The sequence below is a fragment of the Ammodytes marinus genome (assembly GCF_949987685.1).
Source record: "Ammodytes marinus genome assembly, chromosome: 7".
Taxonomy (NCBI): Eukaryota; Metazoa; Chordata; class Actinopteri; order Uranoscopiformes; family Ammodytidae; genus Ammodytes; species Ammodytes marinus.
The window spans coordinates 24,629,650-24,653,318 of record NC_137211.1 but is presented as its reverse complement, the minus strand read 5'-3'; the positions used below and the strand labels follow the sequence as shown (position 1 = coordinate 24,653,318).

The following is a 23,669-nucleotide window of genomic DNA, read 5'->3' as shown; positions in this document are numbered from 1 at the left end:
AATGTTTTGTATCTTTGCTAACGTTGTTTTCGATCATGCAGACTGGTTATTATTGGAAATTATGGAGTAATTTGGCACAAGCAGAGAAAGACATTTTCCCAAAAATTGCCATGAGGCTGAAAGTTCAAAACCCACCTAAGGATGACAGATTGAGAGGGAGGCAGAAACATTTGCCGAACGCAATACAAAAAAACACACACACACACACACACACACACACACACACACACACACACACACACACACACACAAACAAACACAACCACTGTGACAAGCACTTAAATCCACAAGAAAAATAGAAATAAAAAGTGCTGCAATGCACCTTCTGTACTTTACATGCACTGACAAGCCATCCAATCCACACACACACACACTCACACACACACACTTCCCACTAAAAGGTTGGCTCTCTCCCACGACTCATTTCCCTTCCGTAGCACTTTGCCAACATCCAGCTTTTCCTCTCTCCTCGTGCCCAGTGTGACCCCCTCCTGCTGGGCCAGGCGGAGCAGCACACTGGGGCTGCAATCTGGAGGACCGCCGTGAAACAGCAAGTTGCTAGTCTGTTTTAATAGCTCTATTCATCGATTCTTGTCTTTCTAAATAGCTCCAAGCGTGAGACCAGTGAGTTGAGAGGCTGTGTAGAGAGCCAGACTGTGTGGTTTGAAAAGATGTACAGAGGGCCCAAGACTGTGGCTGAGCAGCCCTATAGAGAAAAGGCTCACGGCGGAGCTGCTTGCTGAGGCTTAACCCAAAACCCTGGGGGGATATAAGCAAAGAGCAGGGCCAGTCTGAGCTATTTCTGAAAAAAATCTTGGCAACCATATTTGTTCCATTAGCCTGGTTTCCACCACAGGCTCGCTTGGAGGCCCCCCGTTGATTCCTTATCATCTCATATGTATCCTGTCTCCACACTGCAGAAGTATTGCAGATGTTTCTTTGTGTGTTTTTTTATGGTTTGGTTTTAAAGAATTTAGACAACCATTCCTAATGGTCAATAGCTGAGTTTTACTTTAGTCCGTATTCATTTCAATCAAGTACCCGCTTCTCATGCTTTAAACATCATTGATCAAGGTGTGATTTTAGCTTTGAAGTGCATGCCTTTTGCAAAACATGTAGCCCACTGAAAATGATCACCAAACCTTTATTTTCTTTAGACCCTTTGAAGTAATTGTTGGGGTTTCTGAACCGCACATTTTCTGTGTAGTTCAGAATTCCAGCTTTCTCCAATCCCCCACTACACCATAAATCAATGTAGACAGCCGTGTCCCACCACCACAATATACCTGGGCACTTTACATGACCAACACCAAAAGGCAGAAAGAAAAATTAAGCTAACATCTGGCTAATCATCAGATTGAAGCATTAAGCAGCAAAATAAACTTTTTCAGAAGTCGGTTGAGGCCAGGAGCTAACATGAAAGTGAATACCGGGCATACTTTCATCAGGTTAAGAAAACTGCTGTTTGCTAATGTTATATGTGCTATATTTCAGTCAATTGTGTGTAGAAATTGCATCATGCAATGTCAGCTTTAAGTTACCCTTCTGTTGTATGAATGAATCAATGCCTAAGGTATTTACATTTGAAGTTGCATTGCTTCACAATCTGTTCAGTGTTACCTCTCAAGTTCTTACATTCGAGTCATTTAGTATTTATATTCGCAGTTGCCAAAGGGTATGATGATGTATAACATTGAAGGTGTTCCATGTGTTCAAGTGTGTGACTCAGTAGTTCAACTTAATTTATTGTCAGTTGATATTGAAGTATTGTTAGTGGCAACACAATGCATTAAAAGTGAATATAATTTACAGTTTCCAAACATGTCCTTGGAGTGCGGTGGTCGTACAGCAGTCAGATAGAAAAAGATATGGGTGTTAAACAAGTGTGACAGTTGTATATCACAGAGTTCTCCTCAAAAAACCCAACACATTGTTGTTCTTTGCATGTAGTTGCCAAGACATAAGAGTTATGTGTGTGCGGGTTTGTGTCTTTGTGGGTGTTTTAAGAGTTTTTGTGTATGACTGATGTGCTGAGACATTCCCTCTCCCAAGACACTTTGTAGGCCCCCCAGTTTCCACTCATAAGCCGCTGCAACCAAAGTGCATACACACACACAATTCATATCTTCATCGGTGCTTACCTCTCCTCTGTGTCCCACATAGATGAAGGCACACATGGGCTGGAAGGCCCCTGTGCCACAGGCGAGAAGATGGGTGCGGTTGTAGGGCTTCAGGAGGCGAACAAAGTTGGCACACTCTGTCTGAAAAACACAGAAACATACACACAGATTAAAACATTGTAAATCAAAGAGATGTGTGAAGATTGCAGAGTATAATACAGTATGTGGTATCATATGTTTTGTAAGGACCTTTTTTTACAACAATTCCTTGAGAAGGACCTTATGGGGAAAGTGTTTTAATTTCTAAGTTGGTCTGCTGACCCTACTGACAAAGGAACCATGTCTAATTTTCCATTTAATAAGAAAAGTTATATTTGGTAAATATCCATGGTATATAACAGGATATTTCTGTCCAGGTACAGGATGTGACCATTCAACCGTGCACACGTCACACACACACACACACACACACACACACACACACACACACACACACACACACACACACACAGAGAACAGTACAGTACAGTACTGTGCACACATCCACACCAGGGAAGGGCCCTTAAAAAAGCTGCAAAAAAGAACTGTCATCCAGATGTAGATAAGTTGATTTTTAAGGGTATTGAAGAGAACCAAAATGATTTCTTAACAAGGCTTATTGATCCCACATGTTGGTAATGAGGGCCAAGAAAAGGGCTTTATTAGATGGAATGTGATATCCAGTGTCCCGCGTAGGACTCATATCTCCGCTTTTTTTTTTGGATTTTAGCCAAAATGAGATGCTGATGTTTAAGTGCACGTTTCATCACGTACGGGTCAAAAGGAACTTGGTTAAGATCTGGAATACAGCGAGAATGCCTGGGTGCCAAAATGAAAATGTGATGATGAAGTGAAAAGTGAGTTTTAGGGCGTAAGTGATATGAAGACATGTATAATAACTCTGATTTCAACATTGAGTCGTTTAAAAGAAAGAGACAGAAATGAACTACTACTTCATTAGGCATACAATAAACCTTGCAGCATACTTGTATACGGACCGAAAAATTGAAGAAGGTCTGAAATGGAAGCAATGAACGTAAAAATTCTAATTCAAGCGGACATTGTTAAAGGCCAGACACTCGAAACACACGTGCGAGCGAGAACAAAAGAAGTGGTGACTGAAGGAAACAAGTGTCAAGACGTGTCTGTACTACTCAGAGGTCTAGAGGAAGCAGGGGGCATGAATACTTCCTTCTTCCTGTCCACAACAACAGCAGCTGACAAAGTGGGTGTCAGCCGAGAAGGAAGGGATCAGCCCTGGTGTCATTCTCTCAAGTTAACAAGGTCAAACTCATATCTGCACAATGAGCATCTGGTATGTTTCTGTTCAAAATGTGTGCTCGACATTCCTACAAACCAATGAAACAAATCAAATGTGATCCAAACGTGATGGTGCACATATCATTACCTCTAAAGTATTTTCATGTCTTGGATGGAAATGTATTTTCCTGATTCCAACACAGGGACATGTGCCTGTGTGTGCTCTAGTCGTTTTTTATGTGTTTTTACAAGTGCGTGTGTTGTGTGCGAGTGCGTCTAGTAAATCTGTCACTTTGCGTTTGTGTGTGGCCTGCGATCCTCTCAAAGTTAGACCCTCAAAGGTCGTTCGAGCATTTCCTCGAGTGCTCGGGGCAAAGCAGACCTGATGTAAACCATGTCACTGCTGCACTACACATCGTTTACATCATCACATCGCCATTCCCCAATGGCTCACTCACTACCCAAATAACACAAAAACTGTGATAAACTTAACAGAAACACCTTTGTATTAAGAATTATTTCAAGAAATATAAACTTGCTGCTACTTATTCAGTTAATACGACAAAGGACCATAGGGTTTTCATCCATCCATCATCTCCCTGCACTGTATGTTATTTGTATTCTTTGCCATTCTTTGTGTATGTTTCTTTTTTAACTGTGCAAATAAATAAAACTAAACTAAACTATCCATCTATCTAGTATATTTCTGTTGAGATGGAGGGGATATCATGAACCATCATTTTGACATGTTGATTCCGTCAAATATATTTGTCCCAAATAAGTAATGGTTGGCTTTACTCACAGCAAACCAGTGTAAATTGTATCTCCAGCCAGCTGGACTCATCTCCTTGAGGCTGGACACTTAAAAGCTGGACTTTGTCTCTTTTTCATTGAGGAAGATTTACAAGATTTCAGAGAGCTTACCAAATGGACTCAGAATGAATAGAAATCTGTTTCTCCTATGTTTATTTTCTACTACTCAGGGAGTTGTTTTTTGAGGCTAAGGGGAGCAAAGAGTGGAATGAAATGTTGAAAGGAGGAAATATATCCCTGCTCTCCCACTGTGGGATTTGGGGTTTTACATATCTGTGTGGTCTTACTGAGATTAAGTGGCAAGAAAGGGAGTGGTGTAAGAAAGAGAATGAAGTGGTTTGATTACTAAATCAGGTTTCACAGACTATCCATCTAACATCTAGCCAGGATTTTAAAATGGTGAAATGTAATCACTGCATAAATAGCCAGGGTCAGGGCTATTTGGTAGAAACAAAAGCTTGCAATGTTCATGCATTAACCTCTGATTATCAGGGGTACGTTGGCTAACCACAAATACGATTTCGCAGCAGCACCAAGCTGCCCATTCACACAGCTCAGCCTTTTGAAACTGCCCACCAAAACCACAGTTTTGTATCTTGGGGGTTAAAAAAAGGCATGTATGGCATTTTAAGTATCAACTTATTATTACATTTTCTCTTAGAATATGTAGACTTAACATAATTAACATAAAAACACAAGAACTTTGCCAATGCCTCTGGCAGCTTCCCCCAGACTTATGAAGCATACAACAGGAGAGCACTGTGCTTCCAAACAAAGCAAATGGAAAGGTCAACTACTACTACTGGCTGGGGAAACATATAGAATCCAATGGAGTCTTCCAAAACTTTTTGGGGTAAATTGAAAGAAAAACACTTGGCTGGAAGAAGTATAGTAGGTGACTCTAGTAAGCGGGAGGAGACGAATGTCTTTTGCATTACATAGAGAAACAGGGATTATGGCAAATTGTGCTCTTTATTTTGAGAAATATGAGCAGTGACAGTACCACAAGTCCTTTTAGTCATGGTATGATTTCTTTACAATGCAATGTAGTCAAAAAATTTGCTCAAGTACTCGAAAAAAGTTTTTTAATCGTATTTCTTCTCAAAGTTTTTCCTGGGCGGGCTAGGGTCCTGAACTTTCAACATCTTCGGCACATTGTGAGAATCATTGCTGATATTTAAGGGGCTCTAGAGAAGTATGTCAAAATGATGGCATTGTTATCGATGTGAAATGTCAAACAATTAACTGAGTTCTTGAAAGCAGGTATTATCTTGTTCGCTTACATTCTGCCAAATATCAATGGATGTTTTTTTCAACAAAATATGCCCAGAGTTGATGTGTTCGCTAGCGTTAGCTAAGTGCTCAATGAAGCTTTGTTCAGGGAAAACATAGCATTCAATACTAAACAGTCAGGCCAAAACTTTGGACTGACTGGGCTGCTGTACCTGGGGAAAATTCTGCAAAAAGGGAATTAGCTATATTGGTCGTGGCCAGTTAATTAGTCATTTCCATTGAGCACAGTGGTAGAGCTAACATGAAGCCAACAGCAAAGAGAACTCCAGCAGCCAAACATGTTCAATGATGACTGACCCGGGCAGGAAAAGGCAAGCTTGGACATGGAGAGCTGTTTCCAGCATAAACAGCCAATTTTCAGTGGATAGAAGTCAGATTCTGTAATACTAACAGGAAATAAGGACCAACACACACACACACACACACACACACACACACACACACACACACACACACACACACACACACACACACACACACACACACACACACACACACACAAGACATCAGTGAACAGTACTTCCATAGTGAAAACACTAACATAGACACACACAAACATCATAAAAAGCAGTTCAAAGTCCGGCAGTTGGATGGACCGGCCTCTCCCAGTCTTTTGGTCTCAGCTGCTGTTTGATCCTCAAAGAAACCAGTTTTTCTAAGTAGAGTACTTTAGGTTGATTTCCAGACAGCACGAAAAACATTCATGTGCAGCAGTCATGGCAAAAACCTCTGGCCAAAGTGCTTTAGAGAACATTTTCCAATGCTCCCAACCAACTATTCCGTCCATGGAACTAATCAAATATAGATTTTAGGATAGAAAACCGCCGTCACCTACTTGACTTCCCCTCATGCGTAAGAGCTGCCACCAACATTTACCAATGAAAGAGCCGGAGACGGGCAGAGACAGACCACAGAGGCTCTCTGTGTCTCCAGCATCTGCAGCATCTTTTTCTCATTAATATTAGACACAACATTGAAGAGCCATAAAGACGGGCTGCTGTATCGTCTCAAATCTGGAGTCCACATGTATTAGTGTTAGCTCTGTTGTATACCATAGTGTAAACAGTAAAGCTTACTTCAAATTTAAGAGATTTTCAATTTTATTAGCCTGAAACATAAACATGATTTACTAATGCTTAAATCAAATGGAGAATGAAATTGCACTTGGAGCATTTCGCTTCAGTCCTGTGAAAGACTAAATAATTCAAGGAATCATATGTAGGTACAGTTCTTGAGTAGAAAGTTGAAGTCCTTAAGCTGTAGTTGTTTACTGATGTTGGAAAGATGCAGGATTAAAATCCAGTAGTTGTAGTTGCAGTTGTCTTACCTAAAGTCAATCTGGACACTTTATTCCTGCCCTTCTTCCATGAATTAAGCTTAACGTCACACCTAGAACACATTGTCTTCACCAGTGGTATGCCTAATAATGTTCAAGTCTAAATAGCAACATTACAAAACAATATGATTTCCCATGCTTAATTTAAAAAAACAACTCCATTATAATTTTCTTTTCTTCCCTTCAGAGTTGAGTTATGGATAGGTTCAATCAATTAAGACTCTTTTGTTCAGGAAAACATTACATTCCTGGTTTAAATAAATCAACATTTATAGTTAAATGAATAGGTTGGACTGAGGGAACAAACTCTGACAATCATTATACAATGCAGTACAGCAATGTTCAGCAAAAGCCCGTCCACTTTCAAGAAGGGGCAACATCTTACTTCCATACACTCAGACATGAAATGCCAAAGACTACATTCAAACAAACTGGAACTGATCACAGTTCTACGGATAAAGCCAAACCATCAGGAGGGCCAGATTACTGACACTATTAAGCTTGTCATGCAATAACAAAGAGCAGAACTGAGCGCCTAAATCAATTTCTGGAGTTTGGAGCAGAGGTGTACAGAATTCTCCAATGTTACCTACATGTGTGCAAACTTTGAAGAAAATCCCTCTAAGCGTTCATGAGATATTGTACTCACAAGAATGGCCCAGACGGACAGACGGATGGACAACCCTAAAACATAATGCCTCCGGTTATTGCTGGTGTGGAGGCATACAAATATCAATAGAAAAGTTTACAATGAATAAATATTGTAAAACATATGTGTGCAAAATACTGACAAAAGAATGTGCAATGTTTACAGTATGAAGTATAAAGAAATGTGCGATGTATAGACATAATGCAATCAGAAAGAAGTGCATTAATGTAACACATTGAGACTGACGTGGGGACGGTACGTTAATGTAAATTGTAGCGTCTATGGGATAGGATAAGTGGCCATGGCCTGTCCAATCCACACAGGGAACAAACTCTTTATGTGGCGTGAGGTTTTGGTCCTGGTGGACATCAGCCTATTTGAGTGTCTCAGAGTTTGTGTGAGGGGTCAGCAACAATCTCTCCATCACGCCTCTGGGTATTGGAAGGTAGACCCAGCCATTGCTACCCTGCAGCAACATGCACAGCATTGTAATGTGTAGATAATCAATCTGACTTTAGGCAAGACATGCTGATAGATGAGGCAGAAGAATGTGTTAACAGCCAGAGCAAGACACTGCATGTTTTAGCTGAAGCCACACTGCCTCCCCTACAGCCTGTTATTTATTTGTCTGTGCTTTAATTAATGATGGTGAAGGTCACGAGGTTGTGACTCTGGGAGCAAACACAATCAATAAAGACATGTTTGAGGTGATAGACACACTTGTCAGTAGGAGGCTGTAGAGTCTGAGCCATCCACTGAAGAGATATAAAGGACACCCCCCCGCTTTATAAACTTTTGATGACAAAATATGTTCATACAGTAATACGGCAGAGGACTATTGCATTTTTTTTGTTTTGTTTTGCCAATAGATCTAAAGACTAAGCCTTGATGAATTGCTACTGAAAGCTTTTACTTGCATTGCCTTTCATTTAACTTACTCAGAACTCATTGAACTTTGTTTTGGTCTCTCTGTCTCATACGTCTTTCTCTCTATCGCCAAGCACACATTCTCTCTCACATACAAACGCTCACACACACAAGTCCAAAAAACAATGTGAAGACCTTTCACCTTTCAACTTCTAGAACTTTTTGTCAAATTCAGTTATGTTTACTGGACTCAGACAGCTGACATATTAGATGGTACGTATGTTTGTGTGTCTTTCTTTTGCTTTGTAAATGCCACAGTATACGGCAGTAATCCATCTAATTTGACAGCAAAAAAACTCAAACTCAGATAAACGTGAAGGAATGCAGAAAGAAGTCTGTGTAGTTAACCATAACAGAAAAACATTGCTATCTGTTATTCGCATAATTTCACACACACTCTTTGTGACTCCTTTGGCACGAGGAAGGTGAAGTCACTCACACAACCTGTCTAATAATGCAATAATGCATTGTTACTCCTCTCCAATTCAAATCTGTTTTATTATTTATATCGCCCATATATATATATATATATATATATATATATATATATATATATATATATATATATATATATATATATATATATATATATATATATATATATATATATATATATATATATATATATACAGTATATATATATATATATATAATGTTTGCCTCACATTCCGTATACAATATGACACCCTCAGCCCTTGGACCCTTAGTTCTCCACTATGGATAAGACAGTAGCACACACACATACACACACACACACACACACACATACCTAGCTACCCGCAGAGGAAACACCTAATAGAACTGATATAATATACCCAAGACACACCTGCCACTTCAAACACAGAGAATACAGACACACACACACACACACAGACACAAAGACACACTAACACTATAACACATTCCAGATGGAGGTCAGACGTCTTGCCATGAGCACAAAAAGCCACAAAAAGTAAATTACTTGGGCAACTCTTACAACAGTATGTTTACTTACTGTGTGTGTTTGTTTTTGTGTGTGTGTGTGTGTGTGTGTGTGTGTGTGTGTGTGTGTGTGTGTGTGTGTGTGTGTGTGTGTGTGTGTGTGTGTGTGTGTGTGTGTGTGTGTAAACCAGTAATTAGTGCCAGTTTTTATATTCTTGGCACCACTAAAGCGCCCGAGAGCTTATTTTACTAATGGGACCATGTACAATTAGTACATCAAAGGAAAGAGACTTCAATTCAAAATATCTTCCTTCCATCCACTATTTATTCCTTCTTTTCTTTTAGACTAATTTCTCAGCATGATTCTTTTCCTTTTCTTATTTTCTGTCCATTCATTTTATCTGCGGCTCTGTGAACTTGCTCATGGTTAGACATTGAGCTAAAAGCTTACACACTCACAAGGACAATGCTAGCATGCTGATGTTCCACAGACCTAATGTTAACTGTTCTAATGTTAACTGTTTATCGTCTTGGTGATGGCTTGCAGAGATTTGCTGATTGGCACTTGGGACACAGTACAGCAGACATTGAATGGAACATCCTAATGTTTGTATTTTGCAATAAACACATAGTATAATGGACACTTGAAATAAAAGTAATAACGATGCTAGTGGAAAAATTCAGTCATTTTGAGGGAAACATGTGTGTCTGTATCAATGACAATCCTAGTTGTTGTCATTTTACTCAAAGCCACAAAAGTCAACGCCTTGGTGGTCCCAGAGGACAAATCAGTAGATCACAAAGGTCAATATGTTTCATACCCCTGGGGACCCATGAATCTCATCGCAATCCAACCAGTAGTTGATGAGATGTTTAGGTCTTGACCACAGTCAACAGACCAACATACGGACTGTATTTCTTTCCTGTTTATGACTCTTTCATAACTACTCTGATCTTCATCTTCTTCTCTTACTCTTTCAGCCCTCTCGTTTCTTCTTCGTCTGCTTTGAAGTTGCCTCTCCAACCTCCTCCGGGCAAACGCAAAGAAAGCTGAGTCGGCTTGTGGCGAGGTAAACAACTGAAGGTGCAGACACATTCCTGGCCACTGGTTCTAATCTTTACAGTATGCCTGTTTTGAAGCTGAAACTTTGTTGATCACTTGAGGTAGATGATCTCCCACTATTGTTTTCTCTCTTTGTAAACAGGGTCATAATTAGATGAATATGTTTTTCTCTTCTGTTCTACTCTTCTGCTGGTCGTAATGCTTTACACTCTCCTCCCTATCTGCTTCTATTTTCCTTAATCTCATGTCCTCTGTCCTCCCTCTCTTGTGTCCTCATTAAGGAGATTCAGCCTTGCCTCCCTTTCCTCCTTCAGAAAAACCAAAAAAAGTCTTAAGTTACAACTACAAAACTCTCTCGCTTTGCCCACATTTTATATTGAGATTAAGCATGGCAACGTTAAAGGTGATTAATAAAGAATGCTGTTAGACTTCATTAGTCATTAAGTCTATGTTTCACTGTACCCTTTCAGGGACGTGGGGGAGTAGAGACTAGACTAACAGATGCTGTAGGGTAGGAAAATTAAGTGGCAGCACAACACAACATGGTACTTCATAAAGTGTGCCATTTACACTGCATACTTAGGTTTGTTAAACTGCTAGAGGCACAATCTGCACTTCCCATCACAGTATGTGTCATTTTGGGACTGCTGTTAAAAAAGGGGCCAGATACTTGCCTGAGTGCATAAATCTTTTCTATCCTAGAATGTCTTCCTCTAATTTAAAACAGGACCTGGACGATGCAGGAGAACCACAGAGTGCGGAGGAGAGTAGAAACTGACGTGGCTAAAGGATTTAACAGCGGACTTGCCAAAATCTCTGAAAGCCCCATACTGCAACTAGACAGGCCAGGGTCTGGAAGACAGAGGTGCCATGCTGAGAGCTGCTTCTCTGTTCTTTACTGGAGCCACTTTGGAACAGAGCTGCATAGGTCAGCCCAGTCATCTCAATTATGGAAGAAGCAGGGGCCGCTGGGTTCATTTGTAACCACGCTGTACTGTCCGAGTTCAAGTTACTGGAAACAGGAATGGGTGTCCAAATGCAGACACAGAGGCTCGATTGGTAAAATAAAAAGGCTAGCAAACAGATTAAAAAAATCAAGAACTGAAAGGAAATTGGCTACACAGCTGGTCACAAGGTACAGGTCAGAAACAGGTAATCGAGAAACAGGTTGTGATGGCCTCCTGCATTTGTAGGGCCTGATCTATGTGCTTCCCCTTGTTTGCTGTTGTTTGTGTCTCTGCAGGAGTCTTCGTAGGACGGGCGAATCTGGGACAGTCGAAGCCCTTAGTCTCTCTCTAAATCTATCGCTCCGGCGCAGGGCATTTGATTGTTGGCAGTTATTAGTTTGGTTTCACATCTTCAAAAACTTCATACAGATCACCACATACACCCATCGGCAGACATTCTGATACTCCCACTCACACACCTCATTTTGTCTCTATGTAAGTGTTGTTTCTTTAAACCATGCATCTCTGTCTTTTGTCATGGCTTAGGAGCAATATCATGACAGGTCTGAAAGGTTATATCAGTAAAGCAGCTCAAAAATCCTGCTAAATCTGTCTAAAAACTGGTCTTTAATGTATATATGCTTGAAATAAAACAGAAGTATCTCTGGGTGTGTAAACCCTGAAAGTGCAGCTAATTTTAAAAGCAGCAAAAGTTCAAACAGAGTCAACGTGAAGAAAGGGATTGTTTCCAGATATTGTGAAATCAGGGTAGGATGGGTCTGTGAGAAGTTCAAATGATTGACCTGATTGAATTGTCCATGACATAGGTCGACCCCAACTGTGAGTCCAAGTTCAATGGAAATGTGTTAAAACAAGCAAGAATTAACTTCTTATAGCTTACCTGTGGCTCTTTCCCTGTTTGAATGCAGTCCTCTCTGTTGCCAGGTAACGGGGGCCAGTAGATCTACGAAGGAAGAGAAAAAGAGAAAGATTGAGGAACAGCCAATAAAAAAGAGAGTGATGATTAATGACTTCATAACGTTACAGTTATGCAACCAATGTAGTTGAACCCACCGAGGCTTCAGTTGCCCCTTTATAATGCAATCAAAAATTATGTGTCCTTAAAATTCAAGGATTTTCCCTCCAGATTTAACTTTGCAGTAATTAGGGCCAAATTGAGCAGAGCAGATCCTCAAATTGTGATGAAAGGTTTTGTAATGAAGAGCCAGAGACTTTGGGAGTTCACTTTTGGCTTGTAAAGCAGAAAACCTTGATTGAGACACGATGGACACATTTATCATTCCAGTTATATGAAGGGTTTGGTTGACCAGAACTACAGAAAGACATATTTTCTAACTTATCGTTTGAGGTATCTAGCCAAGTAATTTGGATTGCGTATGTTCAGGATTTGAGATAATCCGCCTCTTGAGATTTCTGCCTCCACTCGAATAGAGGTGAAAGGAATCAACAGGAGCCTTTCACAAATAATGTCCTGGCTACTCTAGATAACCCATTGACTTCACTGTGACCAATTTTTACTGGAACTACTTGATAAATCGTTCCTACTAAATATGTTATGTGTGTGATCCAGAGTAGTAGGAGATCGATGTTGCTCAGAGACAGATGTGTATCAAAACCTCTGCAAATTAAACCAAAACTAGCTGCATTGTTAGTATAGATAATGGATTTATTAGGATTTATTAGAGTTTTAACCCTTTACTTCCATTACATGTATACTTGTTTAGACCACTATGTAATTAAGATATATTTTTCCAAATAAAAATAAAAAGTTTAAGAATTTGAATAATGATAGCCTCAAGAATAAATTATATTTTAGTCAATGTGTGATCAATTGAATCCAGAGATCTCATTTTGTGTCAAACTTCGGTTTTGTGACTAGAAAAATTAATAAAATTAGACCATCTGGAGCCTAGAAATAAGAAAAATATAAATAAATAAAACAACTTTCTTAGTATACAATAGATCCAAGATTGCCTCACTGGGAAAGTCCCGAAAGTTATCCTCTCATTCTTCAAATTCAATCAGGAGGAGAGGTGAATCTCAGAAAAGCGTGAACAAAAGTTTGGCCAGTAAAACAATGCCACTAGTTTTCCCTCTGCTTTCAGTAAATGCAGAATGGAGTCCAACTGCCTCTGAATAAGAAGGACCAACTCTGTCTCAATATGGAGACAATGACGTGTGTGATACTGTAGTTACGTGCAGACTACCAAACGGTTTCTCTGAGACAATAAGTCTTTGTCAGGTCCAGTAGTTATTTTGGCTAACAGGGAAAATAGAAACCAGATAGAGAAGAACGTAGGCCTGACTCGCATTAGTATGTTCACTGTGTATGGAGAGCATGTGTGTGTGTGTATGAATAGGATGTGATAAACTGGCAGGAACAGGAAAAGAGACATTATGTAAATTGAGTTGAAAAGACAAGTTGAATGCTCAAATCCTAACAATGTTCTCCTTTTCTGACCATCAAACCTCCAAATTTTACACCAGCAGTCTGAGACGGATTTCATCTTCTCCGACATAAAACACAATTTCTCACAGCCAGCACCCTGGACTGGACTGTAAATCAGGATGACTGAAACCTGGCTCACACAGATTAATGTTCTCAAGTGACACATCATATATTGATAAAAGATGTGATGTTGCAGAACCTGGAAATACTGTAACCACTCTAATATGTCAGATATAAATATGGTTTGAGGTTTCTACCGAATTTGTTAATGTCACCTTTTTATGTATTCTCTTACTTATACTGTATACTATTAATTGCCTCATATGTTGCTTCAGACAGGATAAAAGTAATATATTTAAATCCTAATTGCATTATTCACCCAACCCAATGTTCCTGCTCATCAATTTTTTGGGACTTCCTTTAATTTTCTTTATGTTTAACTTTTTTTTTCACCACAATATAAGAAAATATATTATTTGAAACGAACCCTGTGTTACCAACTTATATCCCTACTTGACGAGAGGAAATATCTCGAGTACAATTCATAAAGGAAAAGTTCAACATTTGGGGAAATGCACTTACGAGATTGACATCTCACATCTGAATGTTAAACGTTGATTTATCAGCTGGTTTACTTATTGTAGACTTATGTCCTTTATTTTATTTAAACCCAGAGTTGTAAAAATAACAATTGGGGCTATTTACCAGACCAGTCATTTATTTCTTGCCAGTAACTTCCTGTAGTCTGGACTGGTTCACTGGCATGCCCTAAGGAACGGTGAATCGTTGTTTTTGCTTTCAGACATACTGGTAGGTGGATTTTGAGAACCACACCATCAAGCATAAGATGGACACTATTGTATACTTGTTATTTATAGATACCATCAACCAACCACCATCTGATTGTTTGTTTAACCTCCAGCCTGCTTTTCTCCGAACCTTGGCTCGCAATAGAGGAAATCCATTAAAAACTCTAATATTTTTTCATGCCTGACTGAAATGAGTGAAATAATAAATTAGGGCTGGTCTAAAACTTGGCTTGGAACGGTTGGAGCAGTTTTCTGTGCCTGTCAAAAAGGCCTGGCTCATGCACACAGTCTGACCTAAGGCAGCCTAATAGCATGCTTGACTGATACTGACATACTGTGAAATCCGGCCATGCCTAAAACCTGGCTGGTAATGGTCTGAGTCAGAAATATTCAATCCATCGTCCAACAGTCCAGCTCTGCGTGCTTTAGCAAATATGGCCGACTTCCACCAGTCATCTATAGTACTTTCCTGTTTCATTTTTTTTCTTCACATTTACATCAATGTGACTCTGCCTCTTCAAAGTACTCATTAACTTCAAATCCGCCCTAAAACATAATGCACATGTTTTATGTCTTTGCATTTGGAATGGTGTTTGTTTGAACAGAGAAATATATCCAAAGCCGGAAACAAGCGAGCCAAGCAGGATGTTCCTGAACACAGGATGCCTTTCAAGCTGAAATTGGAAATAACTTTTAACTATCCCTGTGCCCAAACAGGACCTTTTAAAATATAAACTGTAGTGAATACTGTAGAAGTCAGCATCATGTAAAATCATATAAAACATGGAATTCATCTTGTTATGTCTTTGCTCATATTTGAGCTGCTAAATAGCCTGCAATACATCAAAACCCTCCAGTATATTTAACACTTTTTATTTCAGATCATACCAGTTGGTATTTTTTTTATTTTTTATTTTTTTACAATTAAGACTCCTAATACATCAAATACATGCATTCATTTTGTTATCATTTTAATATGAACATCCCGTGGCCTGACACAATTAATGTCAAAATAAAAATATAATTCCATGTTCAATTTAGATGTGGGTTTATCTTGTTTATGTGGACCCAACTAGTTACTTAATAGCAATAATATAATTGCTGGTACGCAAGCTTCCGTGTGTAGCAAAACGTCAGGCTGCTGCCTGCTGATGTAAGCAGATGTTTTTCCATTTTGGTCAACTCAGTTGTAATTTAAGCACAAAACCATCTGTCTTTCTGTCAGCCCAGTGTTGCCGAGCCAAAGCGAAATTTGGCAGAGGCAGAGAGATGTACTCATGGGGAAGTGATGAGTTTATTTTTGACTGAATCAGGATCCAGCAAGGCTAGAATTGCCTGATTTAAATATTGGAACGAAACATTGTAAGAACCTTTGACTTTTAAATCCTTAAACTAACTTAAGAGAAAGAAAATGTAGTCACTGAGGAGTAGTTTTGAATTTCAACACAACCTCTGCTTTTATCAACACCTCACGTTTTATATTGTATTCTAAAGCTAAGTGAGCTGGGACGGACGCCATACCCAAAATCATCAAGCAACACAAGATACACCGTGTAACCACAAACACAGCTAAATAAGCCAGTTTTTCTGAACAGGCTGAAATATATGACAAAGCCGTTGAAGGGTGCAAACCACATTTCTACTCCACATTTATATTGACTGAATCAGTATTTTTTTTCTGGGCAATTATCATTAGGAGAGTTGTACTATTTCCCCAGATTTGATTCAGAACCAACTGGACTCAGTGCACTGATATGAAGTCATCTGACTTTTAAAGCAAAGCACTGTGTTCAGAAAAATACTTTACTCCTATTTACAATTTGACTACACTGGTTATCATGTGCTATTGTGGAAAGGGCGATTTAAAAATATGTTTTTGTTTGGCAACGATTTCCTTATCTTATGTCTGATATGAGTGAACATATTTCAATCACCTTAAATAATGAGTCAGACTTTGCTTAACTTGACTCAAAAGCTCTTTCACAGTTTTGATGTTAGGGTAATTAGGTGATTACATTTGACATATAGCGAAATACAGATGATATTAAGGTCAAGGATAAGATTCAACCCAAAGAAAATAGGCGCACACACACACACACACACACACACACACAAACAGTGCCCAATATATAAAGAAATTGTTAAATGTTTTTGTCTATAAACTTTTTAAACTCAGAAAAGTATATTTATACAACAATCTAATGAACTCACATCATCTTCTTTAAAGCTCATAATTAGGGATGGGACGATCCACTTTTTTTAGTTCCGATCCGATTCCGATACCTAGGGTTTGGATATCGGCCGATACCGATACTGACCGATCCGATATCATAATTGTTATACATTTTTTTGTTGGTGGTGATTTTATGTATTAGGCTAGGAAGGCTTAAGCAATTCTAATTTAAAAGAGCAATAAATATACACAAATGCATATAGGTTTATCTTAAAGGCAGAATTATAGTCACACAAAAAAAATCCTTCTCAATGATCACTTCTGCCCCACTAGAATATGTGGTGGTCTGTTTGTCTGAACAGTCTTCCTCTCTCTGGCTGTATTTAACATAGTAGAATTTGTAGTAGTAGTAGTAGTTTCCAACGAACGTCGGCGCATGTTCGCTCTTACATAGTAAAAAAAAAAAAAAAAAAAAAAAAAAAAAAATCGGATTTTAATATCGGAGCTGTCAGTCCGATATCCGATACGCAGATTTCGGCCATATCGGACCCGATACCGATACTGGATCGGATCGGCCCCATCCCTACTCATAATTAGCATCTTATATCTTGCAATTTTTTTTTAATTTCTTTTTAATCTGCCCCTACTCACAATGTAAAAATGAATGATTTAAATACTTCATGGAGAGTTTTGTTGTGTTGGTTGGCAGATATTGGAATGTAAAAGCTAGATTTTCATTCTTCATGTTAAGCAAATGGAGTTCTGGCTCTTGCTGAGGTTAGAACACGAGCAAGCAACCAACGCTGAGGCTCTTCGGCTTTTCCAGCACGGCTGCTGGTTGCCATATCAGGCTTGACTGATAATTTTTTGTGTGCAGGCAAACAATGATGGAATTCCTTTATTTTTCTTTCACCTTTTGTCTGCCTACTGCATTGTGGGGTATTTGGCAGATGTGTGTCATCTTGTAAACCTTTGTTTTTATTGAACTGGCAACGCAGATACATTTTACAAGGGTTGGCTCTGATAGAAGCATTCTTTGCATTTAGCCTCAAATGCCTCGTGGCAGAGAAGAGTATCAGCAAGCTTCATGTGTGATCATCAGCCAAGTCAGAGGAGGCTGGATCAGTGAGGGATGAGGAGGAATGAAAAGGGTGGATAAGGTGGGCGATATCTGGAACCCTGCGTACTGAAATTCCCCATTCACCCGTTCCCTTTGTGCCATCGCTGCCTCTTTGACCCATGTGCTGTATGAGCACCCACACTGCTGTTCTCAGCAGTGCTGAAGCACTCAGAGATTTTTTCTATGTTTGGAGAGATTTATTTTTGCTCAGTGCTGAAACCAGTTTAATGCAATACAGATTACACTGCATGGGCGCCCTTCTGAAAAGTAAGATATGAATAAATATACGCAGCATATTTTCACAGAACTATTCCTCCTAAAATACACATTGAAATGAAGTGAAATATTGTTTTAATTTAAATCGGCTCATTTCTCTTTTGAAGCCTTCCCATAAATACTATCTGCAAACTTAAAAGATATAACTCAAAGGTGAAATAACTCCCGTACTCCACAAATCACAGCAATACGTACAGTTTGACTGAATAAAGTAATTTTAAAGTAAGAACTATACACAAGAAACTGTAAGACTCAAAGTGAAGCGGCTGTAGCCACTGTCTTTGTCAAGCCCTAATCACAAATGTAAAGATTTAAAGGGGGAAAAGAGGTTTGATTTAAGACAAAAGCTGCACTTTTACAGGTGTTTCTGCGCAGTACAAGATAGTAGAAATGTTTTGGCAAAGGAAACAAGACATTAAATCAAATTGCTGAGGTTAGAACACGAGCAAGCAACCAACTCTGAAAAGAACACATCTAAAAAATGTTTAAAGGAATGCATTCATCCATAAATTTGAAACAGGTTTCACAATGTACTGTTAGCATCTATACATATGGTCTGGAATGGATTGGTCACAATCCACACATTTGCCCCAAACAACAGGTGTGTGAGCAATTCAACTCATTTTAGTTTTGGGGATGATTTATGATTAATGATAGTGATTTGTGATGGTGCAATAGCAGCAATTTGAAATAAAATGGCTGTTCAAGTTGGAGCCACCACGTTCATGGCTGATTTATGACGATGTATGATGATGTACAGTGGAGGAAATAAGTATTTGATCCCTCACCGATTTTGTAAGTTTGCCCATTTACAATGAAATGAGCGGTCTATAATTTTAATTCTTGGTTTATTTTAACAGTGATAGACAGAATATCAAAAAGAAAATCACATAAAAAAATATATAAATTATTTTGCATTTCATTGAGTGAAATAAGTATTTGATCCCCTACCAACATAAAGAATTATGGCTCCCACAGATTAGTAAAAGTATTCCTAATCTCAACTAGTTTCCTGTATAAAACACACCTGTCTCAACTTGTTACCTGTATAAAAGACACCTGTCCACAGAGGCAATACATCAAACTCCAACATCTCCATCATGGGCAAGACCAAAGAGCTGTCTAAGGACATCAGGGACAAGATTGTAAACCTACACAAGGCTGCGATAGATTACAAGACCATTGGCGAGAAGCTGGGTGAGAAGGAGACAACTGTTGGTGCGATTTTTCGAAAATTAAAGAAAAACAAAATGACCCTAAATCTCCCTCGGTCTGGGGCTCCATGCAAGATCTCACTTTGTGGGGTATCAATGATCATGAGAAAGGTGAGGGATCAGCCCAGATCTACACGGGAGGAGCCTGTTTATAATCCCAAAGCAGCTGGCAAAGAAAACCATTGGTAACACACTATGTCGTAATGGATTGAAATCCTGTAGTGCCCGTAAGGTCCCCCTGCTCAAGAAGGGACATGTACAGAACTGTCTGAAGTTTGCCAATGAGCACCTGAACGACTCAGAGAATGCTTGGGAGAAGGTGATGTGGTTAGATTAGAACAAAATCAAGTTATTTGGTATCATAGTGACTCGCCATGCTTGGAGGAAGAGGAATTCTGACTATGACCCCAAGAACACCATCCCCACAGTCAAGCATGGAGGTTGAAGCATTACGCTTTGGGGGTTTTTCTCTGCTAAGGGGACAGGTGGACTTCACTGCATCAAAGGAAATATGGATGGGGCCATGTACCATGAAATACTAGGTGACAACCTCTTTCTCTCAGCCAGTTCTGTAAAAATGGGTCATGGATGGGTCTTCCAGCACGTCAATTACCCTAAAAATACAGCAAAGGCAACAAAGTAGTGGCTCAAGAAGAAGCACATTAAGGTCATGGAGTGGCCTAGCCAGTCTCCGGACCTTAATCCAATAGATCTGTGGAGGGAACTGAAACTCAAGCGACAGCCTCAAAACCTTAAAGATTAGGAGAGGATCTGCAAAGAGGAGTGGTCCAAATATCCTCCTGAGATGTGTGCAAACCTGGTCATCAACTACAAGACACGTCTGACCTCTGTACTTGCCAACAAGGGTTTCGCCACCAAGTACTAAGCAATGTTTTGATAGGGGATCAAATACTTATTTCACTCAATGAAATGCAAAATAATTTATATCTTTTTTTTATGTGATTTTTTGGATTTTCTTTTTGATATTCTGTCTATCACTGTTAAGATAAACCTAGAATTAAAATTATAGACCGTTCATTTCATTGTAAGTGGGCAAACTTACAACATCAGTGAGGGATCAAATACTTATTTCCTCCAATGTAACAGATGTTTGGCAAATGGGGGAATTCTGTAAAAAACACAAAATGCTACGCTTATCTCTTCTAAATACATCATCTTCTAATCATATTGTATCTCCTTGCAGAGTCACTGCAAGTCAAATGAAAATGAAAATGATGAATGTAGATCTGAACAGTAACTGACCTTTCACAAAACATCCATCATCAACATATAGAGCAAGAATACACGAAACTACTCAAAGTGCCTCACCTCTTTGGACTCGCTCCTGGTGGGGCCCAGCAGGAGAGAGTACAGCACATCTTTCCCTCCCAGGAAGAGGCGGTCTCTGTACTCGTCCAGGAAGACAGCGGTGAGAGAGAGTGTGCCGTGATGACCGCTGAAGATGGATGACCTGTTGGTAGACAGCAGGTCTGTGGGGGGGAGAGAGAAAAATATGATGAATGGCATTTAAAAGAAGCACATAGGAGAGACAGAGGGAGGAAATGAGATAGGCAGATTGAATAACAAGAAAAAACTAATCTGTATAGTAAAGAGGGCAAAAAACAGATCAGAGAAACAAAAATATTATTGAAGGTATAGCGTGTAGTTAGGTGGTTTTTAGCGTTATCTATTGGTAAAAAATCTAGATTGCAACGCACTGTTTGGAGAAATTACAGAAGCTATGATGGTCTTCAAGGACAAGAAGCTAGTAACTAAAGATGGCATCCTCAACCACTGCCTCAAGTCCTCACACAATATCAAGTGATGTGGTAAAGATGTAACTCGACGTCATTGTAAAAGAGGGTCACCCCTCAAATGATCTTTCGAGGTTAAATAAAGGAAAATGAAAATGGATGTATTTAGTTATTTATTCATTGAATTTTTTGAACTTTTTCTTCCTCTTCCAACAGATGCATTTATGCAGAAACCCACTTTATACAAATTTCAAAGGTAATAAATAAATGACAACTTCTATTTTCAAGCGATTATACACTAATTAAAATATACTTTAAATATTATATTCCATTTCTACCAAGTCTGTTCTGAAAAACGCCAATTCCCTGTACACACTGTGCCTTTAATAGAGCCATATCATAACCGTGCTTTGCTAAGTATCTGTTCACAAAGAGGTTATTTATCATCAAAGCTTCCAGCAATCTACGATCCTTTGCTAGAGCATTTCTGCATCCCATGCCAATAACAGAGAGCTAATCAGCCTTTCTTGTTGCAGCTGCACCTGCCTGATGAACATGTACGTGTTGTACAACTTTATCAAACACTTTACATGCTTCCCTGCACTCACAGAATGTGGCATCCCTCCAACTCCGCTCCTTGTACTCTCTGTCATCCTGCATTTATACCAGCGAGGATCAACAAGATGTTTTAAAGGCATCAAACATAGGTTTATGTAATTCTACAATGAATAAAGACTGCAATGCAGGTAGGTGTGCCAGAGCCAGAATCCTGCTTTTGTGCATACTGACTCAATGAGCATGAGATGTTAGCAGCATCATTTATGTTAAAGTGGTTTGATTTTGGTAGTCGAGAAGTCAACAGTTACAATTTCATGATTCAAACCAGTGAAATTAGAGCTGCATACTATTTGGGGTTCGATATGTAAATATTTAAGTTCCTTAATGATCTATATTCCAATGATTGGATTTCTCTTTTATTTCTGTTTTCTAAGTTTATATTTGTTTCTTCAGTTACACAAATATCCAATGTCTCCTGTGGGAATCAGCATGCAACATGGCATTTTCTTCCACTAAACCTGCTTGTTACTGCTGTTAACATAATCGTTCATATGCTCATGGATCAAAAAAATTATTCAAAAACAGGCAATCCTTATCAGGATCTACTATTCAATTTAGTAATGTTTTAAGCTGACTTTTTGAGAGCACACACACACATATGATACACACTCCCACATAAGAACTAATTTACCAGTGGGAGAACAGTAGTCTAAACACACCTGGCTCTACTCGCTGATCTGGCAGCAGCTTCAAAGACAAACGTTGGATACAAAGACTCTGCAGGAGTGGTATGGGAGTGGGTTGACTTCAAGTTCAGCTAGTAGTGCTGTGTGACACACACACACACACACACACACACACACACATACACACACACACACACACACACACACACACACACACACACACACACACACACACACACAAGCTCTATTCATCCTCTCAGCCTCCCACATCTTCAAAATATCCCACTTACTCACACAAACACCTATTATATATGGCTCTCCTACCCTTCCATTTTTTTTTTACCGTTCTTCAGTATCACCTCTCTCTCTCTGTCTCTCTCGGTCTCTCTCTCTCTCTCTCTAGGTATCCAGATGAGGTGAGACATTCGGTGAGAAGACTTCTCTGGTATGCCAACCTCTCGCTGGAGGAGTCTTTCGGTTTAAGCGGCTTTCCGTCTACCTCTCATCACTCATCCCTCACGCTTGTTATTCCTCTCTCTCTTTCACTTGGTCCAATACACACACACACACACACACACACACACACACACACACACACACACACACACAGAAAGTAAGCTCAGTCACTCACCACTCATCGAGGGTATTGACTGAGTCAAGCACAGGGGCCTTATGGTTCCAGTGACACCTTGTCCATCACTGGGCCCTTTCAGCCACACTCAGAGGATCTGTTTGTATTGGAAATCTCAGTTTCTCAAGCTCATACGGTATCCTTCCACACACACTCACACCTGCATACTCCACAGTAAGGCAGCATGGAAGAATCATTTTCCTCATCTGTCAATCCAAAACCTATCAACAAATATTTGATTTCCTTCAATTAACCACAATTTGGTTATGAACAACTCATTATTTGTTACTGCAAACACACACACACACACACACACACACACACACACACACACACACACACACACACAGACTTTCAATCAGTCTCAAGATTATCCTCATTACCAGTGCAGTAGAATCTCTGACTCTTACGGGATGATACTTCTAAAAGTTCAACACGTCAAACATCAAAATGGGAGGCCTAGACCTACTTTATATGAAAAGTGTCATGAGCTAACTTCAATAGTGAGCTGGGGCTATATAAATAACTTGACTTGACTATCTTCTCTGTAACAGCAGCAGCCAAATCAAAACCAGGATGAACTGCTAATTCTGCTGAAACTTCTCCTCCG

At 39.4% G+C, this 23,669-nt stretch overlaps 1 protein-coding gene across 2 annotated transcripts in view; it reads right to left on the bottom strand.

Annotated features, from left to right (window-relative positions):
• Window positions 1–23,669, bottom strand: part of sema3bl (sema domain, immunoglobulin domain (Ig), short basic domain, secreted, (semaphorin) 3bl) — a 68,706-nt gene that overhangs the window by 28,764 nt on the left and 16,273 nt on the right. For both annotated transcript variants that reach the window (XM_080031198.1, XM_080031199.1), the window contains exons 2-4: window positions 20,760–20,920; window positions 12,270–12,332; window positions 2,142–2,261 (exon numbers count right to left, since the gene is read on the bottom strand). In XM_080031198.1, coding sequence (XP_079887324.1) covers window positions 2,142–2,261; window positions 12,270–12,332; window positions 20,760–20,920 — 344 coding nt within the window. The remainder of the gene's footprint in view (window positions 1–2,141; window positions 2,262–12,269; window positions 12,333–20,759; window positions 20,921–23,669) is intronic.